At 38.7% G+C, this 24560-nt stretch overlaps 1 protein-coding gene across 1 annotated transcript in view; it reads right to left on the bottom strand.

The window, feature by feature from the left end:
• The window catches only part of LOC122561445 (uncharacterized), a 94512-nt gene that overhangs the window by 38515 nt on the left and 31437 nt on the right, over positions 1–24560 (bottom strand). Inside the window, exons 15-29 of the mRNA XM_043713188.2 lie at positions 21792–21947; positions 18610–18704; positions 16658–16784; positions 14630–14876; positions 14490–14548; positions 14276–14376; positions 13617–13762; positions 13381–13519; positions 12412–12516; positions 12081–12272; positions 10524–10760; positions 6621–6777; positions 6218–6343; positions 3027–3165; positions 2264–2295 (exon numbers count right to left, since the gene is read on the bottom strand). Coding sequence (XP_043569123.2) covers positions 2264–2295; positions 3027–3165; positions 6218–6343; positions 6621–6777; positions 10524–10760; positions 12081–12272; positions 12412–12516; positions 13381–13519; positions 13617–13762; positions 14276–14376; positions 14490–14548; positions 14630–14876; positions 16658–16784; positions 18610–18704; positions 21792–21947 — 2058 coding nt within the window. The remainder of the gene's footprint in view (positions 1–2263; positions 2296–3026; positions 3166–6217; positions 6344–6620; positions 6778–10523; positions 10761–12080; positions 12273–12411; positions 12517–13380; positions 13520–13616; positions 13763–14275; positions 14377–14489; positions 14549–14629; positions 14877–16657; positions 16785–18609; positions 18705–21791; positions 21948–24560) is intronic.

Genomic DNA, 24560 nt, shown 5'->3' on the forward strand with positions numbered 1-24560 from the left:
TACCTTAAAAAATAAAAAGCATTATATTTCTGAAATATGTCATGATGCTATCTTGAGGAAAAAGAAGATTAACTTAGATTTGCTGGTAACGGATAATTATTGTGTTTCTCAACTCTATTTTTATTGTATTTAACTTTAAAGATAAAAGTAAAATATTACTGACTTTTCATATTAAAAAGCAATAAAGAGAATATGTGAGATTTTGCTTCTGCAATTTTCCATTCATTATTGTAAATTTGCAATTCTTACTGCACTTTTCATAGGAGCTGCAAGGTTGGTTTGGACTAAACAGCTCAATGAAATGCATTTAAGATCAACCTTCTACAACAGTAATCCTGATATCTCTTACAGGTACAACATTTATACAAGTGTTCAATTTGATATTTCATCTGAAGAGTTAACCTCCAATAAGGCTGCACGCAAAAACAGAAGTGCAGTTAAAACCTGCAATTATCTAATCCTCAGGATGAGCATAGAGTGACAATCATTCAGCAAAAAGTAAGAAATATAGCTCTGAAGTTCATGTGCTGGAAAGAATTTCAGCCTCTACCATCATTATCCCTAGCTTCATGCTACATTATTTTGGACTCCTTGGTGGATGGCTCTGTTGGTTAGACAGCCGGATTAGATCAGACTGGTGGCAACACATGGGGTTTGATGCCTATTCTGGCTGGAATGAATTCAGTACCTGCCTTTTTGCCTAATTCATGATGGGGGTCTTGGTGCTGTGCTTTGATCTGCCTTTGGACAGAGAAAGCAAGGAAATCATAACCACTGTGCTGCCACACCTGTTGTATAATATGCATATATATGCCTGACTATGCCTGAAACTCATTAAGTGTGTTTAAAGTTTGGGTGCTACTGACTGAGATGAAGTGACAAGTGGTATTTATATGTAATAATTCAAGAAACAAATGCAGAATGTAAAAAAAAAGTAATTCTAATGTTTGTTCACATTGCTGAGATCAGTTAATGCTCAAATCCGTGGACTGTTTATTCCCAGTCTTCCTCATTGCGTATTGAGGGGCTCACATGCTCACCACATTTAATTCTAAACTTCATCATTCTAGAAATGGACAATGAAAGTTAATTATTTACCTTTCTGCCTTTGGTGCCATAATACTCTGTAATTCATTGATAATAAACTTGAAATTGTTCAATCACTTGTTTCATTAAGGTGGCCAGAATTTGAACCTTTCTACACAAGTAATAGTCTCCACTGAAAGCTAGAAATTGTCTAATCACCATTTAATTTAGTTTTGCATTGAAGGTACAATATAATGGGCCAAATCAATAAACCTTACAAATCAGCTTCTTCTATAGAATCTATGTTCCTCAAAAATTGCACTAAAATTAGTTTTACAATTAGTTCTAAAAGATTGTTAGAAATTGTAATAACTTTATTGCTGATTAAATGCTGTTCATTAATTGGAAATATTACATTCATAAGATTGCAGTTGTTTAAATATGAACACTAATGTCAATTTACTGATCTTGAAGATTATTTTATTTTTTGCAATAGTTATGTGCTTGTTAGTCCATGAAAAGAATGGGAGAAATTGCCAATTGGAAGACAAAGTGAAATCTGTATATCTTAAGTCACATGGTCATCTGAAATCATATTTTCTAGATATGGATGTCCATGGCACATTACACACAAAGGGGACTAAGTTATCTTGTTTATTTATGCACTTCCTTTCAATGTTTGTTTAGTGACTTTTTAAAAAAAAGGCTTTGGAAAAAGTGGAATTGCTCATTTCATCTACTTTTCTTTGCTGAAGATTATGTCTCTGTGTAAGTATCAGTTCCATGGAATACCCACTGTACGTTATCTGTAAGGCTGGTCAGTGGATGCTATTGTTTGATGAAAATACACATGCATGCCTAACAATACATGTTGAACCATAGCAACTAGAAACTAACTTTATCTGCCGAACCTATCAATGCATTAATCAACTGCGTGCCTGTGTTGATTACGTTCATTTAGGAATTAATCTGGCTGCTTCACTTCCTGTAATGCAATTGTTTGCTGTTTAAATCTATTGAGCCAGCAGCAATCACACACACGACGTTTGATAACATTCACAACTTGCCATCGAGATGAAACCACAGACAATGTTAACAGAATTGTAACATCAAACACCTTGTGTGCACTCTAGTACATCAAGTATTGTACTAAGATTTGTAGCAATAATTTATAACAATTTTGTAGCCATTGCTAGTGTATTAATGTTGCTGTAGACTTAATAAAGGACACAGTTACCTGTACAGATAATTTTTCCATCAATGCAGGCACTGTAACAGAAAAAAACGGTTTAAGTATCATAGTTTCAGACTCCACTACAGCATTTCTTTAGTTTGTTTTACTATACTCCAATTGAGCAAAGTGTTTAAAGCTATAAATAATGGCTCACAATTGTGTTTTTAAATTCCCATTAAAAAAATCGAAAGAATAAAAATACCTTGCTGCTTAACAGCATTGCAGAATTTATTTTGATGTGTAAAGATAGAGTTTAATGAATATATAGATATGTTTTGGAGGTGTGAGCTGTGATGTCACTGTGACTTTTGTGTTCTGCTAAGAGATTGGGTACAGTACAACATGGAGCATGCTGATCTATCACCTTACCATCATGTACAGTGTATTATTAGATGTTGTTTAACAATAGTATCTCAATCTAGCCTGAACTTCTTAAAAAAACCCAAAGAAACCCCAAGAGGAACAATATTTTTAATCAGAATATGATAATATTTAAGATTCTTGACATTTTTGTCTGATCACCAATGTTTAATAAGGTTTCAAGGAACTCTACTGGGGTGGAGTTAAATTGATTTGGGTTCAAATTATTAAGGTAATGAGAATCTATTGAAATACTTCCCTGACTACTCATTTTATAAAGTTCCAGCATTATTTAAACATTACATTGTTCCACAAGCTGTCTACCTGCCAATCAACTTCATTAAATTTTCAATATTGTATTGATTAGCAAGAATGTGTCTTAAATATATCTGTATGGACATCATACCAATTACTGCAGTCATTGCTTTTTTCACCAGGTTCCAGTATTTTTCCATTATAATAGCAAGTGCAGTCAGACATGTTCACACACTTCATTTTGTTTTCATCCAGATAAGGAGCATTTTCTGGACACTTTGCATAACAACCTACATTAAACAGAAAGTAAAAACATCAGTGTGATGCACTGCCTGTACTGTTTTCCAATCCAAAATGACCATAAGAAAACCTGCTAATGATAAAAACCTGAAAGTAAATAAGTAACAGTAACCTGGCCATTTTCTGTTTCAGATGCTGGCTCATCTGTTGCACATCTCAACCATTTTCAGCTTTCATATCTGAATTATATCTGCATTTACTGGTTGTTACATATGTTATTATAAAGATTTTAAAATTTTCTCAAATACTATTTTGCTCGCAATTTTTAAAAGACTAAATCTTTCTTTCTACATTATTTGAAAAAGTATTTTGTATTATGCAGAATGCACTGGATGTTTGGAAATATGGGTTACTGATAGTTATTATATATGATTAATAAGTGAGTAAAATTTTCCACGATTGTTAAGCATGAATGCATTTTTCGATAAAAGTAACATGCATTTTGTCACAAAGCATAGTGGTTTCAATGTCTCTTCTTACCAAATATAAATGATACCAATGGTAGCTGAATGGTTCTTTGAATATCCAGTCTGCTGTGTGATTACAATGCTTGCAAGGAAGGCTGCTATTTTCGTATGGTGAAAAACACCTTTAATGGGATCCTAGCTTGCCTAGTTTATGGCATTCTGAGACATCAAATAAAGAAATAAGGTGGTTTCCATGAGAAATGTTAGTATGCCCGTGGCCACAATCATGTTTTGCTCATCCCTCACCTTTTCGGTGGCCATATTGCCCATGCCCTGTGTGGATTCAGTTGAAGAAAATTCAGAAAGGGACATCTGCCATTCAGGTCAGTGATGAAGTGCTAGATTTCCAAGCTGCATGCATAATTGCACCTGGAGAGTTGCTTGATACCAACTGCTGTAATAGTATAAGCTGTTTACTAGAATGTTAGGTGTGATTTTAAGAATATTTTTTATTTGTTTCTCAGCTGCATTTTGGGAATGCAAATCTTAGCAGGACTTATACACTTAATGGTAAGGTCCTAGGGAGTGTTGCTGAACAAAGAGACCTTGGAGTGCAGATTCATAGTTCCTTGAAAGTGGATTCGCAGGTAGATAGGATAGTGAAGAAGGTATTTGGTATGCTTTCCTTTATTGGTCAGAGTATTGAGTTTCGGAGTTGGGAGGTCATGTTGTGGTTGTACAGGACATTGGTTAGGCCACTGTTGGAATATTGCGTGCAATTTTGGTCTTCTTCCTATCGGAAAGATGTTGTGAAACTTGAAAGGGTTCAGAAAAGATTTACAAGGATGTTGCCAGGGTTGGAGGATATGAGCTATAGAGAGAGGCTGAACAGGCCAGGGCTGTTTTCCCTGGAGCGTTGGAGGCTGAGGGGTGACCTTATAGAGGTTTACAAAATTATGAGGGACATGGATAAGATAAATAGGCAAACTCTATTCCCTGGGGTCGGGGAGTCCAGAACTAGAGGGCATAGGTTTAGGGTGAGAGGGGAAAGATATAAAAAAGACCTAAGGGGCAACCTTTTCATGCAGAGTGTGGTACGTGTATGAAATGAACTGCCAGAGGAAGTTGTGGAGGCTGGTACAATTGCAACATTCAAAAGGCATTTGGATGGGTATATGAATAGGAAGGGTTTGGAGGGATATGGCCGGGTGCTGGCAGGTGGGACTAGATTGGGTTGGGATATCTGGTCGGCATGGATGGATTGGACTGAAGGGTCTGTTTCCATACTGTTCATCTCTATGACTCTATGAGGCTCTGTGAATGGGAATGTTGGAAACATGAAAGCATTGAACATCTGCAAGGTGGTATTTAATTTATATTAAATGAGAAATTTAGTTCTCAAATAAATCAACAACTGGTGCATTGCTAATTTGAAAGGAAAACAGATTGGAAGTATTATTGAGTCCTGCATAAGTTCCTTACTTCTTGGTTGCAGAGAAAATGTACAAATTCTAGCTTAAAGTACACCTGGACAATTAACTTTCAAAGTTGAAGTCCCATATACCTTTCTGTAAAGGAAATGTGAAATATCACTTTCTTGTCACCGATGGGTTTATTTTCCTACACAATCAGGTCTTAAAAGAATAGGATTTTGAAAATACTGTGTGCTTTTTTTGTATACCTAAGCAGTTATATAGAATACATTTGGTGCCAAATATCAATATCCTCAGATATGATCAATCAAGCGTTAAATGCAAAAGCATAAAGACAGTCATAGGAGTTTAACGAGGCTTGTTAACTAATTGACTCACATATACTGCTTTCAGCCTCACAGTGCTCGAGACACAGGTTCAATTCCAGCCTGAGACCACTGTCTGTGTGGAGTTTGCATATTCTCCTCGCGTCTGTGTGGGTTTCCTCGGGGTGCTCTGGTTTCCTCCCACAGTCCAAAGATGTGCAGATCAGGTGAATTGGCCATGCTAAATTGCCCATAGTGTTAGGTCCATTAGTCAGGGGTAAATGTTGGGGAATGGCCTGGTTAGGTTACTCTTCAGATGGTCAGTATGGACTTGTTGGGCCAAATGGCCTGTTTCCACACTGTAGGGAATCCAATCTAATCTAATTAATATGCAGAAAAGAGAGGGGACAAGAAATCCCATAGTTTGGAAGATTCCTGGTGCTCAGTGAAAATTTCAGATTGGCGGATTGATTTAATGTGGGGGATACTTCAGGGATTCAATTTGGATTTGGTTTAGAGCCTTGAGATGGTTCCCACATGAAGTTTTCTGTGTGTGACTGACAGTCCTTCTGGCCTGGGTATTAATGCCATAATTAATGCCACGATTTCACAGTCTGTGTATTAGGTGAGCACTCCCTGAGGGCTGGCCAATTAAATGACTGTGCCCCGAATCCACTGACTTCAGTTGGGTCAGCAATAGAAATGGCCAGTGTCTTTACCACTGAGGTCAATTGGAGCAAGGATTGCTAACTCATAGGGACTTTCTCATTGCTTTGTGTAATGTGAATGAAGAATAATGAAGAATGAAGAATGCCCTTCGTCTAAACTCTTAGATAATATCATAGAGAATAGCCATTAACCAAAAGAAGAAAATATAGGCTTGAGTTCAAACACAACCTTCAAGAATTGCAGAGTATTTCTTTCCAACGCTATGTTCTGAGCATGTTTTTTGTGTTAATGTTCCACATGGCTGATAATGCCAACTCCATTCACCAGGTGTGTTATAGTAGTCACAATACACAGCTACAATATAAAAAGGAAATACATTAGCAGCAATTAATTCAATCTGAAATATAATTGCCATTCATATAACGTCTGATCAAAACATGTGAGAAAGTCATCACTATGTCTTATTATAAGCTGAAATAAATCATAAACAATCATAATTTATGACTCAAACATCACTTAGACATTTGCTGTTATAAAACATATTGAATTCGACACAATCGTTGATAATACAATTAAATAACAAGTGGCTGGCCTTCCATCATTGCACAGTTAATAGATTTTTTTAACTTACGACATCGTTCTGGGGTTCTCCAGTCAACACAAACACCAGCTTTATTACAAGCTTCTGCATACACTGCGACAGCGGTACAGAAACCCAGATATTTCCCTTCCAAGTCACAGGCACAAGCCTCCTGGACACAGGCATCATAGAATGGAGTTGGGTCAACCTGATAAAGAAATGTCAATTTAATATAAAAACAGGAAAGAAAGGATGAATTAGAACAATTGTTGAAGTGTTTGCAGGAATGGAGAGAGAAAAGTCTACGGTGGATTTTTAATGTAGTTGAGCTAGGTGGGGGAGATATTGCAATAAACAGAGATATGCTTGCATGATGCTGGCCTTGGTTCATTGATGTTACTGAGGTCTGTCAGGGAAAAGATTGTGTGTTCAAAGCCCATTCCAATGGCCTGAGTACATAAGCAGGGCTAACACTGTGATACAGTCCTGGGAAGTGCTACGTTGTATAGAGTTTTGGATGAGACATATTGACACCCTTTATTTCCTTTCAGGTAGACCTAAATGATTGCATGGCATTATTTGAGGAAGAGTAGGTGAGTTTCTTTTATGGTTTCAGATACTCTTTATCCCTGAATGTATATCGTTGGAGAGAAACAGAAAAACAGGCAGTGCATCTTGTTTCTGTAGTATTAAGCTATTTTGAAATAATGAACAGTTTTGACTTGATGAAACAAGTAAGGAATTAAATTCTATTATATTTAATTGAGCTAATGATCAAACAGTCTTGTTAGGAAACAAATCACACAGCCCAGATCAAACGGAAAGTCAGAGTTTTATGGTTTTGTTACCCTTTTATGGTTTAGGCTAATGTGAATTTAGGCTAACACATGAGAATATTTTGAGATAAAATAACTTTATTCAAGGTAATTCCTCTGGCAGCACCATACATTCCATACATGCACCACCTTTTGTCTGTAAAACTTGCCTTTTAAGTTCCTTTTAAATCTTTCCCTCCTTAACCTAAACCTATACCTTTTAGTTATTGACTCCCCAACACAGGGAAAAATATCTTGTCTATTTATCCTATCCATGCCCCTCATGATTTTGTAAACCTCTATAAAGTCACCCCTCAGCCTCCGACATTCCAGGGAAAACAGCCCCAGCCTATTCAGCCTCTCCCTATAGCTCATACCCTCTAACCTGGCAGCATTCATAAAAATCTTTTCTGAACTTTTTCAAGTTTCGCAGCATCCTTCCAATCGGAGGGAGACCAGACTTGCATGCACTATTCCAAATGTAGCCTAACCATTGTCCTGCAGAGCCACAGCATGACCTCCCAACTCCTATACTCAATTCTCTGACAAACAACATACTAAATGCCTTCTTCACTATCCTATCTACCTGAGATTCTCCTTTCAAGGAACTATGAACCTGCACTCCAAGGTCTGTTTGTTCAGCATCACTCCCCAGGACCTTACCATAAAATGCATAAGTCCAGCCTTGATTTACCTTTCCAAAATGCAGCACCTCACATTTATCTAAATTAAACTCCTCAGACCATTGGTCCATCTGATCAAGATCCTGTTGTAATTAGATTAGACTACTTACAGGCCCTTCGGCCCAATAAGTCCACACAGACCCGCCGGAGCGCAACACACCCAGACCCATTCCCCTACATTTACCCCTTCACCTAACACTATGGGCAATTTAACTTGGCCAATTCACCTAACCTGCACATTTTTGGACTGTGGGAGGAAACCGGAGCACCCGGAGGAAACCCACACAGACACGGGAGACTCCACACAGAGAGTCGCCTGAGGCGGGAATTGAACCCGGGTCTCTGACGCTGTGAGGCAGCAGTGCTAACCACTGTGCCACCGTGCCGCCCACAAATCTGAGGTAAACTTCTTCAATGTCCTCTACACCTCTAATTTTGGTGTTGTCTGCATACTTACTAACTATACCTCCTATTGTCACATCCAAATCATTTATGTAAATGACAAAAAGCAGTGGACCCAGCACCGATCCTTGTGGCACTCCACTGGTCACAGGCCTCCAGTCTGAAAAACAACCTGCCACCACCACCCTCTGTCTTCTACCTTTGAGCCTGTTATGTATCTAAATTGCTAGTTCTCCCTGTATTCCATGTGATCTAACCTTGCTAACCAGTCTCCCATGACGAACCTTACTAAACACCTTACTGAAGTCGATAAAGATCACGACCACCCTGCTCTGCCTTCATCAATCCACTTCATTACTTCTTCAAAAAACTCTGTCAAGTTAGTTTTCCCAGGTACAAAACCCATGTTGACTATCCCTAATCAATCCTTGCTTTTCTAAATACATGTAAATTCTGTCCCAAACGATTTCCTCCAACACCTTGCTCACCACCGATGTCAGACTCACTGGTCTGTAGTTCCCTGGCTTTTCCCTGGAATGAGTTGCCAGAGGAAGTGGTGGAGGCTGGTACAATTACAACATTTAAAAGGCATCTGGATGGGTACATGAATAGGAAGGGTTTAGAGGGTTATGGGCCTTGTGCTGGCAAATGTAACTAGATTAATTTACAATATTGGTTGGCATGGATGAATTGGACCGAAGGGTCTATTAGATTAGATTACATTACAGTGTGGAAACAGGCCCTTCGGCCCAACAAGTCCACACCGACCCGCCGAAGCGAAACCCACCCATACCCCATACCCTTACCTAACACTACGGGCAATTTAGTGTGGCCAATTCACCTGATCCTGCACATCTTTGGACTGTGGGAGGAAACCAGAGCACCCAGAGGAAACCCACGCAGACACGGGGAGAACGTGCAAACTCCACACAGTCAGTCGCCTGAGGCGGGAATTGAACCCAGGTCTCTGGCGCTGTGAGGCAGCAGTGCTAACCACTGTGCCACCGTGCCACCCTTACATGTCTATGACTCTTTAATACAACTATGATTTAAAATAGTATACTTTTGTAAGTTTGAGTGTGTGCCAGGACTATGGGGTATATATGGATATATATTTTGGAAATAGGTTCTGAATTGAAGTTGCATTGATCTTTTCAAATGTTTTAGGATGATAGTTAATAACTAGGAAGTGACACGCCATATTCACAGGCAGACACAGATTGAATCCATATTGTTGCCATCTTATTTTGTGAAAGAACTGTAGCATTGGTAAGCTAAGAGGTACACATGGTCATAAGAGAATGTATCAAAGAATGTATCAGGAGAGAGTAGGAAAATGTCAGTAAGGTGATCATTGGTTTGTTTAAAAGCAATCAGGAATTGAGCATAAACTAGCTAGGCGATCCAAAATTGAGCCTTAACTGCCTATACATTAGAGTTCAGTATATCTCTGATCGTGCACAGGGTGTAGTGGTTAGTAAGAGTTACTGAGGCCTGTTTCTAAGCACAATAAGGAAGACTGGGGATAAAAAAAAAATTAAAATAAAAGAACATGAGACATGTGTTTAGTCCATTAGTGTCACACACTGGTTTCCCAAAGTGAATGAACTGAAAATTATTCCTTTTATTAAGTACAGGTTCTTTTGTACTTGTTTTGATAAACTTTAAAAATTCTATAAAACTTGCGAATATTTATACTTGGAATAGGGCTAGTAACCAATCAGGACTAGTGAACCTTTTAAGTTGGCTCTATTAAATTCAGCATGAAATTATAATTGGCTTGGTTCTTGCCACTAAAGTTAAAGTGCACTCTAAATACTGAAGCAATCTTGTTGTGTTTAAACTCGTAACTGTGATTTCCTACCCTACAACAATGATTAAATAGTTGAGCATTTAAGCTGTTCTATGGAGCACTATAGAGATGCAAGCTTTAATTTCTTCATGGAAAAGACCAATCTTAAATGAGTCTTATGCAAATGTTTGAATCTTTACTTGAGCTGCCAAGTGTATTCGATGTCCATTACAAATGATGTAGATCCCATCAGAAGAGTTACCTTTCTATGGCATGCTTGAAACTCGACAGTTTTAATTATGCCACACTTCCTCTGTGCCCATGCTAAACAATAAGGGTTTCGATCACATGGTGATGTTTGATTGACTGTATCTGAGCAGGCCATACATTTCCAACTGTTTCCAAATTCCACTGCACTGGTCACCAAGGAGTTGCCTTTTGTAGTTAGATCATCTGAAACATCATCATTGAAGTTCCCACACAGACCACATACATTGTTCTGTAAAAAATGGGATCATGGGAAAACAAAAACCCTGTAGCATTATCCGATTCATATGAAAAGAGATGCATGCTTTCTTCAGAGCACTGTATTTTAAAAAATCCAATATTGTACACAGATTTACTTTAAAAAAATTACAAAAACTAGTTTATATAATTTCAGAGCAAATTACTGTAAATGCTGGAATCTGTACTGAAAACAAAAAGATGCTGAAGATCACAGCAGGTCAGACAGCATCCATGGAGAGAGAGCACGCTAATGTTTTGAGTCTAGATGACTCTTCATCAGAGCTCTGACTTTAAACGTTAGCTTGCTTTCTCTCCATGGATGCTGCCCGACCTGCTGTGATCTTCAGCATTTCTTTTGTTTTCAGTGTATACAGTTCTTATTTTGCAAGTAATTAGTGAGAAAGCCTGTGCTTATAACAGATTTGCAAGTTTATGGTTGGAAGTAGATCTTCATTAGAAATAAATGAGGATTGTAAATTAAACTTCCTGAGGTCCTCTGACAGTTTTGAGGGTGGAAAGAGTTTGGTTGACTCATATTGAAGTATGTGGTCGAGAGTGTGTTGCTGCAAAAGTACTGCAGGTCAGGCAGCATCCGAGGAACAGGAGAATCGACGTTTCGGACATAAGCCCTTCATCAGGAAATATTCATATTGAAATGTATTGATTTGAATTTTCTCCTGCTCTAATTGCAAACAGAAACAACCATTTTAAAAGTTTACACAAAACTGGAGAATCATGCTTAATAAAATGCCATACTTCCTCTGTGCCCCTGCTAAACAATAAGGGTTTCGATCACATGGCGATGTTTGATTGACTGTATCTGAGCAGGCCATAGATTTCCAACTGTTTCCAAATTCCACTGTGCTCCACCATGGTGGCTCAGTGGTTAGCACTGCAGCCTGACAGCACCAGGGACCTGGGTTCAATCCCTTCCTTTGGTGACTGTCTATGTGGAGTTTGCACATTCTCCCCGTTTTTGTGTGGGTTTCCTCCCACAATCCAAAGATGTGCAGGTTAGGTGGATTGGTCAGGCTAACTTGCCCATGGTGTTAGGGGCATTAGTCAAGGGTAAATATAGGGAATGAGTCTGGGTGGGTTACTCTTTGGAGGGTTGGTGTGGACGTGTTGGGCCAAAGGACCTGTTGTGTAATATGGGGATTTTAATCTAAAAATGTTATGCATAATTGTAAAATAAACTTCAGAAGCAGTTGTTTATTGATGAAATGACTCCAATATATTTTCTGCTAATGGCCAATAGAGACAAATATGGATATGATGATTTTCAAGCTTACTTTCTTTCAAACATACTTACTTTCCATCTTGAATCCAGTGTGATTGAAAACCTAGTGCTTTTGTCCCATATCACGGTGATTCCATGAGAAAATTGCAGGATCAAATACAGCCCAACAGTATGGCGAGAATAGAACTCATTTGTGCACTGGGTTTGATTTGTAAACTTCTCAACTGTTTCCACATGGTTATCAGTTAGAATGAGTTGCTTACCCTGTACAAATACACATGAAAACAGAATGCTCTAGAAGGTGTCTGGGTGTTTTATGTTTGCAGTAACTACAGGTTGCACATATTTAAAGTCTCATTCCAAAACTGAAAGAGATAAACTAAAATTAGTGGAAGCAAATCACCTCAAATAAAATCCTGATATTTCTTGAACAAGTCATTCCCCTTTCACAACAGGGAACACTTTCAGTGAGTATTTGGAATGTGCCTTTTCGACGATTACATTGGTCCTGAGAACAAAACAATGAATTCAGGATTGGATTACACAATGCAAGATGGATGATACTTATTCAGTTTGTATTTATTAAACCTGCAACACAATGCTGTTTGAAGAAACACAAGACTCTGGTATAACTAATGATTTTCTATTTTCAGTTACCTGGCTTGCAGGTGGACTGTGATGCCATTGAAAGAGACCCCAAATGTAACGGATTATTTTCTGTAATCTAGGCAGAGGGAAGCATTTGAAGAGAAAGTGAGGACTGCAGATGTTGGAGATCAGAGTCAAAGAATGTGGTACTGGAAAAGCACAGCCGATCAGGCAGCATCTGTGAAGCAGGAGAATCGATATTTTGAGCATGAGGTCTTCATCAGGAATCAAGCTTCCTGATGAAGAGTTTATCCTTGAAACCTCAACTCACCTGCTCCTTGGATGCTGCCTGACCTGCTGTACTTTTCCAGCACCACACTCTTCAAGAGGAAAGTATTTTTGTGTTTCAGTTGATTCTGCCAGCACATGATTAGTATGTGAATACTGCTGGAGTAACTGAGTTGATTTTGATTTTTTTTTCCCCAGTGGCAATTACATCGGTGTGATAAAATCATGGCTGAAAATGTGTTGCTGGAAAAGCGCAGCAGGTCAGGCAGCATCCAAGGAACAGGAGAATCGATGTTTCGGGCACAAGCCCTTATTCAAGAACTCCTGAATAAGGGCTTATGCCCGAAACGTCGATTCTCCTGTTCCTTGGATGCTGCCTGACCTGCTGCGCTTTTCCAGCAACACATTTTCAGCTCTGATCTCCAGCATCTGCAGTCCTCACTTTCTCCTCGTGATAAAATCATGCACAATTTTAACATTTTGAGTTTATGCACACCTCAACAAAAATATATTCACAGTTTCCATCATAGACATATCTTTTTCCATCAAAAGTTACATAGTGGCCATCGCCATAAACTTCACAGGTCTTCGGGCATTCCTTGTGAGTACAATTCCACATTCCTGCCTGGCATGTGCTGCAATATTAAGAACAGGGTGCAATGACATTATTCAGTGACACAAATAGTTTTTGATATATAATTGTACTTTGGGTTAACATTTGTTTAACCTTACCATTTATTGCAATCTCTTTGAATTTGTCTGCCATTACTGTAAACTTCACCACTAAATAAACAAGAACAGTTTTCACGAGCAATGCAGTTTCCATCATAATCTTCCACAAGACCAGGGGGACAGACACAGCCAGACACACATGGACTCTGATTGTGGAAAAGACCAAAATAGCTTCAAAGTGTTTTCACGGAGGTCTTTAAAATCTACTTAAATCTTTGTCTATAAAATGTTTGGCCCCAAATGACTTAAACTTTAAGCCTCTGTATTGAGTTTAGAATTCATAGATCATCAGAACAAAATGGCCAAACTTGTCAACATTAGTGTGTCATACGTCCGACTTGCACTACAACTGTAGAACGAGAAAGTGATTATTCAGCCCATTGTAACTATATGGCAGAAAAGAGATCATGCAGCTTACTCCACTTCTTATATAGTTCTGGAGGTGATGCACTTGTATACTTTTTAAATGTGCTGAAAGTTTCTACTTCTGCCAAACATTCAGGAACTGAGTTTTGGAATTGAGCAAAATTACTCCTCAATTCCCCTCTGGACATTAAATAATTTATTAATATTAGACACATTTTGTGTAATTGCCCAGTTCCGTGTTCTGCAAATGGAAACAAACGTGAGTCACGTTTGGAATGATGGAAGTCACTCACGCATGGTGTATTCAGAGTTCGACATGTTCGCTCACACAAGTTTTCAGCAGAAAGAGCAGTTTCACTGTTACAGTTAATGAACACTTTCCCATGTGGACAATCTGAAGAAAGCAATATGTAAAAACAGCTTGTAAAATGACCAATCATCAATGCACTATGGAGTTCAATTCATGTGCTATTTAGTATAGGGAGAGCTTGTGTAATTCTTAGTTACCTGGAGGACGGGAGGTCGTTATTTCTGGAGAGCAATGAAGTTTTCCATCTTGGCAAATGCTGAGTGTGAAATACTAATTAAAGTAGATTTTGCATGTAATTACCTTTTACATTTTTGTAAAATTATGAGAACCTACTTACCAAGATCGGCCGTGCATATTAATACTCTGCCCTTTCTCCAGAAATCGCTCTGCTGCATAACATAAGCAGTCAGGCCTGTCCACACAGGCTCCGTTTTCATCCATGTACTTTCCCACAGGACAGCCACATCCATAAACTGGAACATCATGAACGCCACAGGTATAATCATTCTCTGATAATGATCTGCACGTGCGGTTACATGTTCTCATGTCATTCTCAAAAACCTGAGAGTAACTGCATGAGTTATCTAGAAACAAATAAACAAGCGATCATTCATGAAATATCTTTGAAAAAGAATAATGCATTTTGCATGTCATAACATTTGACTGAATGAGGATATGATTGTTAATACCAAGACATTATATTGCATTTTAGAGTTCTCCACTGCAATTCCTCTATACACAGCAGGATTTTGAAGTTCAAAAAAAATCAAAGAACTGCAGATGTTGGAAAACAGAAACAAAAACAGAAATTGCTGGAAAAACTCAGCAGGTCTGGTAGCATCTGTGGAAAGAATTCAGAATTAATGTTTCAAGTCCAGTAACCCTTCTTTTGAAACATTAGTTCTGCTTTCTCTCCACAGATGCTGCTGGAACTGCTGAGTTTTTCCAGGCTTTTGGCTGTTGTTACCTTTTGTTAAAACTGTGAACCTTTGACCATACTTTCAATAAAGAATGCTTATAATCTGCTTAAAGTGTGATGTAAGAAATGCTCCCCCTGGGGCTTTTTAAAGTATTTTCACACATTGGTGAGTTTAAGGATTTGTTTTTCAATCAGATGTAGTGTAACAAAACCATTATGAATCAAATTTAGAAGGAATGATCATTAAGTTCTGATATTTATTTTCTTAATTGTACACCTTGTAGATAGACAGCATTATAAATGTATGTTTAAATAATTTGAACATTTTGCTATAAAAAGGATGTTGTTATACTCAAGATTGACAATGATGTTGCCAGGACCGGAGAGTTAGAGTTATAGGGAGAGGCTAAGTAGGCTGGGGCATTTTTTCCCTGGAGCGTCGGAGGCTGCGGGGTGACCACATTGAGGTTTATAAAATCATGAGGGGCATGGATATGGTGAATAGCCAAGATCCTTTTCCAAAACTGGAAGGCATAGGTTTAATGTGAGAGGGGAAAGATTTAAAAAGGACCCGAGCAATAACTTTTTCATACAGAGGATGGTACATATATGGAACTTTCTGCCAGAGGGGAAGTGGTGGAGGCAGGTATAATTGCAACATTTAAAAGGCATCTGATGGGTATATGAATAACAAGGGTTTTAGAGAGCTATGGGCCAGGATGTCTGATTGACATGGACTAATTGGACTGAAAGGCCTGTTTCTGTGTTGTGTGAGTCTATGACTGTATAAGTAAGCTTCTATTTAAATTTAGCATTGCATGAGTTGAAAATTCTAACATTAATTTTAAATTAATGATAGATCTTTGGACAAGGGAAGCCCTGTTCACCACTGACAAATTAAGAATATTTAAATTGGCTCATGCATTGTTTTCACTTTCTCCAAGTGTAATATGCTTTCAAGAAAGCCAATGACTTTTAAATGTTGACTGTTTCCTTTAAGGTGCCATAAAGAAAGTGCAGCAATATTTTTACATTCATCAACGTAAATGGGGGGCGGCACGGTGGCACAGTGGTTAGCACTGCTGCCTCACAGCGTCAGAGACCCGGGTTCAATTCCCGCCTCAGGCGACTGACTGTGTGGAGTTTGCATGTTCTCCCCGTGTCTGCGTGGGTTTCCTCCGGGTGCTCCGGTTTCCTCCCACCATCCAAAGATGTGCAGGGTCAGGTGAATTGGCCATACTAAATTGCCTGTAGTGTTAGGTAAGGGGTAAATGTAGGGGTATGGGTGGGTATCGCTTCGGCGGGGCGGTGTGGACTTGTTGGGCCGAAGGGCCTGTTTCCACACTGTAATCTAATCTAATCTAAAACGTATTTCTAATCAGCTAAAATTTAAGATCAATACAATTCAAGAATTTCATAATAAATGTAAGCATTGGAAGAACATACTGCAAATGCCTTTTCTCCAGTTTCTGACCATAATACCATACGCTGCACATTCATGAACATACGCTCCCAATCCTGCACACAGACAGTCATTGATATTCTCACAGGCACAGGTAGCAGTTACACACATCTAGAAAAATGGAATTAAGAAAGTTAGTGTTTTATATCACAGATATGTCACACTGATAAACAACCTAGATTTGGATGAATAAATAAGAAGACTAAATAAACAAATCACTGCAACTCATTGTTGCTTCAATAGTTACTCTATAGTCAATGAATACATTGAGCAATGGCAATTGCAATCTAAAATATAAAGCCAATATTGATAAAGGATCATACCTTCTGGTGAACTGCAAATACATGTGTTATACAATACATTTAGTTTTTTGATTAAATGCATACATTTGATTATTCAGCATTTCATTATTTTCTGAGACCCCAGTACTACTAAAGCCACATTAAAATAATTTTAAATCAATTGTCTCTACTGATAAGCCCGAGATATTGGGATCTACCCAATATTGTATGTTCTGCTGATAACAGTTATTAACTGTTTTTCAGCATCCTTATTGGGATTCTGTTAACTATTTGATGGCTACAGACTCTATATTCAGTTGATTGGCTGGCATTCTTTCAATTGACCAATATCCTTCAGGTCATGAATCCACCAAAGAACTGTTGTGTTCTTTGCTGTGTGTTCCAAAGAACCCATCTCTGAGTTATCTTTAGTTTTCCTGGCTTCCTTGGGTATCCAGTTGCCCAAGAACTTCTGTCCTTTTCGGGATATCCCAAATATATTTTTGATTGGTGTTTCTTTTCCCAGCTTTACCTTACCATTTCAAATTCATTCTTAACTGCTTTCTGAGAAACACTCTGAAACATGATAACATCACTGACAGCACATAAAAGTGGCACTACTCTTATAGCTTTTCTAGAATTTTGTTCATCCCCATTTCTGCTTTGTAAATTGTGATCTCTCCAAACCAAATGTTCATGGTCACCTGGAATTTGTCTGAGAAAATCTAAACAACCTAACATGCCATCATGTTAGCACAACACTTTGGGTGTAAAAACTTGGAAGATACAATATTTAGATTGTTAAAAACTATTCATGCTACAGCTTTATACTTTGCAGTCACTGTTTTATGTTTCAGGTAAATATTCATATCCATCTTGTCTTCTGGTTCCACACACTTCTATTTAGGCATATTAATATCATTCTAATTCCCAGAAAATTCCAAATTTCAGGAATGACTTGGTCCCAAGCAGCCCAGGTTGGAGGGAGCTATAAAAGCTTAGTCGTTTTTGCAATCAATGTTGTAATCATCTTCACAGTTTTAGCAGTGCCCAGAGCAGTCAGAGAAGGAGATGAAAGTCCTGAGAGGCTCCAGAAACCGATGGTTGTAAATGAAGAGTTTAAGAATCACATGCAAGGCATAAGAGAGCTGTGTTGGCATATAGTTTAAGGGTCTCAGGAAGAGACAATAATTATAAGAAGATGACATAAAAGTTTGCAGACATTTGCTGGAATAAAATACAGCTGTGCCAACTAAACAAGGAAACTTAAAGTGGAAAGAGGGTGATCACTGACGTCTGAGTATCTGTAAGATCGTTGTTCAAGACAAAACATCAACTTTTTTTTGTTGCAGTTTGTAATATGAGCATTTGAAATAATTCTTACATAGTGAAAAGTAGAAATATTCCTTTCGTGTGTGATAATTTTTGATGTTTTTTTGTTCAAAGTGTTATGGCAGTCTCTTAGTACGTTCAGTGACTGACCACCACGCTAACCAAACTGCAAATATAAAAGCTATTATCTATCAAAACAGGTTTCACTCTGGAATGTGTCTTATCTAGTTTTACCATCAGCTGGGATCATATCATCATTAATTAACATTATATTTTGACTTTAAATTTCTCTGAAGGCATTCAGATTTTTATAGAATTCTTACTTCATAATATTTCGTGTAATCCACTGTTGAGTGACACACAGCGAAAGCATCCATTGGATCTTTTAATTTGGAACAGTGCTGCTTTGCATAGTGTTCTGCAAGCCACATTTAATAACATGTCAGTTTTCATCAAAACTAGTATACGATTTAAAAAGTAATTCAAATTTAAGCAATACAATAAAATAATATGCATTTATAATATGTCAAAATAAACTTAGCGTACATTCATTCCATATCTGACTCATGTAGATTTGTTTCAGCACTTTTGTTCCAAATTGTGTTGACAGTTTCCACTTCATAAATTCATACATTAGTATATTTGCAAGATACATCTTCATTGAAACTAGCCACATTGTGGTTTTCTCCTCTCTTCTGCTTTATGTTCCAGCTCAAATTTCACATATGATGTGATAAATTTAATAATTCAATATGAAAAGCTGGGGTCAGCTTGGTTACATAACAATGGGATCAGGGAAAGACAGAAAAAGGCAGATCAAGTGGAGGAAGAAGCATTAAGAAAGAGTGAGAAGATCCAGAGAATTAGGGAGGAAATAAAGATCCAGAGGTTTTGGAAACATCAGAACAAAAACTGAGGGATTAGCCATATGGACACATGCGAGCACAGGATATTGATTTAAAAAGATAAAAAATAATTAGATAAAAGAAGGTTTCAGGTACTTTACAACATTGCAATACCCTGTTCCTAGAACTTTCACATTTCCAAATACAGATCACATCCACTCATTCTTTTCCACAGTCCAACAATCAACCTGTTACCAGTACATTACATAATCTTTATATTCGTTCTCTCTTTAAGTGCATTATCTTTGAGTCCAGTACAAAGGCCAGCTGGGCATTTAGGCTCATATTTGTAATGCAAATTAAATATGTAAGCTTTTCATGTAAATTTCTGCCATTTTGTTATGTTTATGCTTACTTAAGAACAAAATGTTTCCCTACCACAGAAAGCAGTTGAAGCCAAAACATCTTCAAGAAGAAATGAGATATAGTTCTTAGGGCTAAAGGAGTCAAAGTGCACGGTGAGAAATTTGTAACAGGGTACTAAACTGGATGATTAGCCATGGGATGGCATGGGGTAGCACAGCGGTTAGTGCTGCTGCCTCACAGTGGTAGGGACCTAGATTCAATTCCAGCCTTGGGTTACTGTATGGTGTTTGCACTTTCTCCCTGTGTCTGCATGAGCTACCTCTGGGTGCTCCGGGTTCTTCCCGCAGTCCAAGTATGTAGGTGGATTGGCCATGCTAAATTGTCCAGGAATGTGCAAGTTAGGTGGATTAGTCATGGGAAATACAGGGTTGGGAGGTTAAGGTGAGGTGGCAGGGTCTGGATAGGGTATTCTTTGGATGGTCAGTGTAGACTTGATGGACCCAATGGTCTCTTTCTGCACTGAGGGATTCTATGATTGAATGGCAAAGCAGGTTTGAAGGGCCTAAAGACCTACATTTCTTATTATCCATGTTGTTTATATTATAGATCCTTTTCTCAAGACTAATCTCTCGACCTTTGGCATCAAGATAATGCAGTTACTAAATAAAGCTAAAGTGCAATGTTTGAGCAACAATATACAATATTGCAGATTGATGGGATTAAACAGAGTCAAACTCTGACTGCTCAAACCCCATTCCCTGAGATGTTACAATGAGCACATGCTTGGTGAGCTATTTCTCCTTATTGAAGCAGGTCCTGTGTCCATTCGTTTACACTTGCAAACATTGACTGAGAGTAACATTTGTGGTAGAGTGCCCTTACTTAACCTTCTTTTTACTGTTGGAAATCAGAAAACTGTAGAAAAGGAGAGACACAGAGACTCTAACCACAAGTAAATTATTTTAAAATCAAATTCAATCAGCCTATTTATCAGATTGTTTTGCAGGATAATATTTGTCACATTGAATTGGTTGACAGTTTGCAACTTTATTTGACCATTTTTCAGACATTTAAATAATTCTGGTTAGAGTATTTGCAGAGAATATGACAAAATCATTTAGTATAACTTTAAGTGATTATGTCTTCAAATTCTAAATATGGGATAATTCACAAATCATAGCATTGCCTCAAAATGTTTATTTGCCTGCGCAGACACGACTCCTTTATAAATTAAAAACATTTTCCATCTATCTGGTCCCTCTATTCCCAGCCTATTCTTGTGTCTGTCAAGATGTCTTTTAAATGTTATTACTGTATCTGCTTCTAATTTATAGTCATAATATCACCATGGCAATCTGCACCTGCCACTCAGGAATCTTATTGACCATACTCCAAGTATTCACAAATGTATAGTGTATACCTGATTTAGACAGGAATTCTTTCTTCCTTTTGCAAATCTACCCACGATCCTAGTATTCTAATGCTATCTGTGTCTCCTAGTGTTTTGAAAACTCTTGTATTGCTCTCTAATACAATGTCCTGGTTTTCACCCCATTGCCAGGTTTGTTTGAAGATTTCCTTCTCCAAATGAAAGGGAAGTACGAGCAAAATACCCACAGGAGCTCATGCCTGGTTCTGTTCAGGTGCAACTTGTCCAGTTTGTACAGGTGCCATCTCCCCCAAATCTCCCAGGAGTTCCACACCATCTTTCCAGCCACACATTCATCTCTCTTATTCTCTTATTTCGGTGCTCTCTACACCATTTGTACAGTGCCAGCTTGTAATGAAACAAGACCAGATGACAAAGACAAGTTTTGGAATACTGACATAATCTCCCTCTCCAACAGCCACACTGCTCGAATGCACTCTGGCAATATGGGCAGCATGTACTCGACAGAATTCCTAATGAACATGTGTCCAAAAAAACATTCACATCGTGGCCAAATAAAAAAAAACTATAAACCAAACATATATTCAATTTTAATTTGTTTTTGGTGTTAATTTCATAGAAAATAACCTGATTGAAAAATGCATCAAGAATGATTTCAGCAACAGGCTAATTTGTGAATACATTTTATGAAATATTTAAGGACTGAAGTATTTCTTTAAGGACGGTCGTTAGTAGGCTTGTGACTACTTGATTGGATCATTAAAACAGAATAGTTTATGGTAGTGGAATTCTTTACATAAGAGAAGATGAGAAATTTATTATATCAATTCAGAACTCATGTCTTACATGTTTTACTCATATAAAACAATGTCTGTTATAGTAAGGATTAGCCATTCTATATTACCATTTTCTGAACTAACACATGGATCAAATATTGATGCTCCAGGGCAATTGCTTTCCGCTTCCCAGGAATTAGCAAACGTAACAGGTGCATTTTCCACAATGTTATGTGCAGATAGAAAGTCGTCATTTGCATTGTCATTAAAAATGCCACATAGTCCTGTGAAACAGAAAATACACATCATTAAATGAAGGTATCAAGCTGATATCTGTCTTCTGATTTTTTTTTCACTTCATTAATTCAAACCATTCTTGATTTGTAGTGCAAATGTCAGTTCTAGCTTAGTTTATAACGTAGCATAATAGAATATGTAAATGACAATGTTGCTCTGATATCACAAAGCACAGTAGAACAGAAGGACAGACCAGATAAAGAGATGTAGTGGAACAGAAGGGGGCTGTAGTCAGTAAACTGGAGATATACATATGTAAACAAAGACTGTTACCGTGCTTCGGAGAGTAAATGTCTCACCATTGGATAGGGGTAAATTAGGGATGAAAATACCAAGACTATTAAAGGAGTGATAGATTTGGGATGAGATGATAAACCAATGCTTATCCCACTGCCTCACAGCAATAGGGACCTGGGTTAGATTCCACCCTCAGGCAGTTACCTGTGTGGAGTTTGCACATTCTCCCCAGGTCTACATGGGTTACCTCCCACAGTCCGAAAATGTGAAGGTTATGTGGGTAGGCCATGCTAAGTTGCCCCACAGTGTGCAGGCAAGGTGGGTTAGCCATGGGAAATGGCAGGGGTCTGGGTAGGATGCTCTGTGGAGGGGTTGTATGCGATGAATGGCCTGCTTCCACACTGTAGGCTTTCTAAAAGCAGTGTTAATTTGACAAAGTATTCATTCTGGTATTGCTGTTTGTGAGGCAGTATACTGAGCCATGTCTCTTATGATCCAGCAGTGACTACTTCTAAAAGAAAGTAGTGCTTTATGATGTCATAATATCAGGCAAGGTGCTTTGTATAATGGAATTCATGTTTCATAAAATGCATAAGCCAGAATGAATTATCTTTAAATCCACACTAAAAGCCAAAAGCGCTGGATATCTATTGCCGTGCAACACATAAATGGTAAATGGAAGTGTTTTTAGCATTGAAATACAAATTTGAATTATAAAAGAATCAGGAATGAGAACAAGAGAGAGGAAGAATGATGTGACATTTGGGCTATATATAGCATTTGGGCTATAAATGTTAATACTTCAGAAATGTGGGTCCCTGGAGAGCATGGTGCTGGTTGGGCCAATCACTGCCAAACACCAGCCCTTTGCAGCCAATCAGAGCAAAGTCATGCTGTGGGTGATGGAGACAGAATTTGTGAGAAGTTGCTGCACCACTTGGAGCTTCTGTGTCTCTCAAGTTCAGGCAATCACAGGCTGTTTTGCTCCTCAGGTGGGTTCACTTGTGCAGCTTGAGGCATTGTAGTGTGGGATTGCCAATGCTGCTCCGGGCTGAGGGGACTGGTACCTACATGACCCAGCCTTGGGTTGTGCCCAATGCAGGACCCTGCTCTTGGGGATTACTGAGTGCACCTCAGTGGTAGACATTTGTAGGAACAGGCCTTGGAGACTGTGGAGACCAGATGCAGGGCGGCACTGTGGCACAGTGGTTAGCACTGCTGCCTCACAGCGCCAGAGACCCGGGTTCAATTCCCGCCTCAGGCGACTCTCTGTGTGGAGTTTGCACATTCTCCCCGTGTCTGCATGGGTTTCATCCGGGTGCTCCGGTTTCCTCCCACAATCCAAAAATGTGCAGGTTAAGGTGAATTGGCCAAGTTAAATTGCCCGTAGTGTTAGGTGTAGGGGAATGGGTCTGGGTGGGTTGTGCTTCGGCGGGTCGGTGTGGATTTGTTGTGCCGAAGGGCCTGTTTCCACACTGTTAATAATCTAATCTAATCTAATCTAATGTTTGGGTTTCTGTCAGTCAGATCTCGGGGATGCCTCATGTTGCCATGACAGGCAAGGTGTGGAAAGCATGGAGGAGCATTTGGGGTGGGGGCTGCCAAGGGAAGCCGTAAGCAGTTGGAGGATGAAGGAGGAGACTGCAAGGGACGTGCAGAAGGAGTCTGTAAAGATAATTGAGAATGAATGAAGCTGCAGTGGCAGATGGGGTGTGGGGCAGCAGAAAGAGATTGGAAAGTGGACGGGCAAATGAAGAGGCTGCAAGAAGAGATAACCGCTTTAAGCCGGTCAAGAATGGAATACACAACTACCTCAGAGCCAGGAAAACCTGAACTCATTGGAGCAGTAGATGTGGAATATCTAACTTAAGCTACAATATCAGGATTTACTATTTGGAAAAAAATGTGGTGGATGCTATTGCAATGAATATTGTCAATTGGTGCATTTAAATTTGCAATTGTGATTGGAAATGCAATGAATGCTTTGGTAATTGCTTGGTTAAAATGCTCCAGCTTATTCTTATGCACCAGGAATTCATTAGCTCTGACCTCACCAGTCTGTCGCAGGTGTGATCAGGGTGATGTAGAAGTATGCCAACTATTTTGAAAAAAATACTTTTGTTACTAATGAATGCCTTTGGTCTTATGCTAATTTGAACGCTGCATCTAGGAAATGAATGTTTTCCTTACATGTTGGAACTAGGAGAAAGTGAGGACTACAGATGCTGGAGATCAGTGACGAGAGTGTGGTACTGGAAAAGCACAGCAGGTCAGGCAGCATCCGAGAAGCAGGAGAATTGACTCCCAGACCATCCACAACCTCATCACCTCTGGAGATCTCTCATGCACAGCCTCCAAATTCA

This window comes from Chiloscyllium plagiosum, unplaced genomic scaffold (genome assembly GCF_037043375.1).
Source record: "Chiloscyllium plagiosum isolate Xiang-an unplaced genomic scaffold, Cpla_swu_hap1 HiC_scaffold_23, whole genome shotgun sequence".
Taxonomy (NCBI): domain Eukaryota; kingdom Metazoa; phylum Chordata; class Chondrichthyes; order Orectolobiformes; family Hemiscylliidae; genus Chiloscyllium; species Chiloscyllium plagiosum.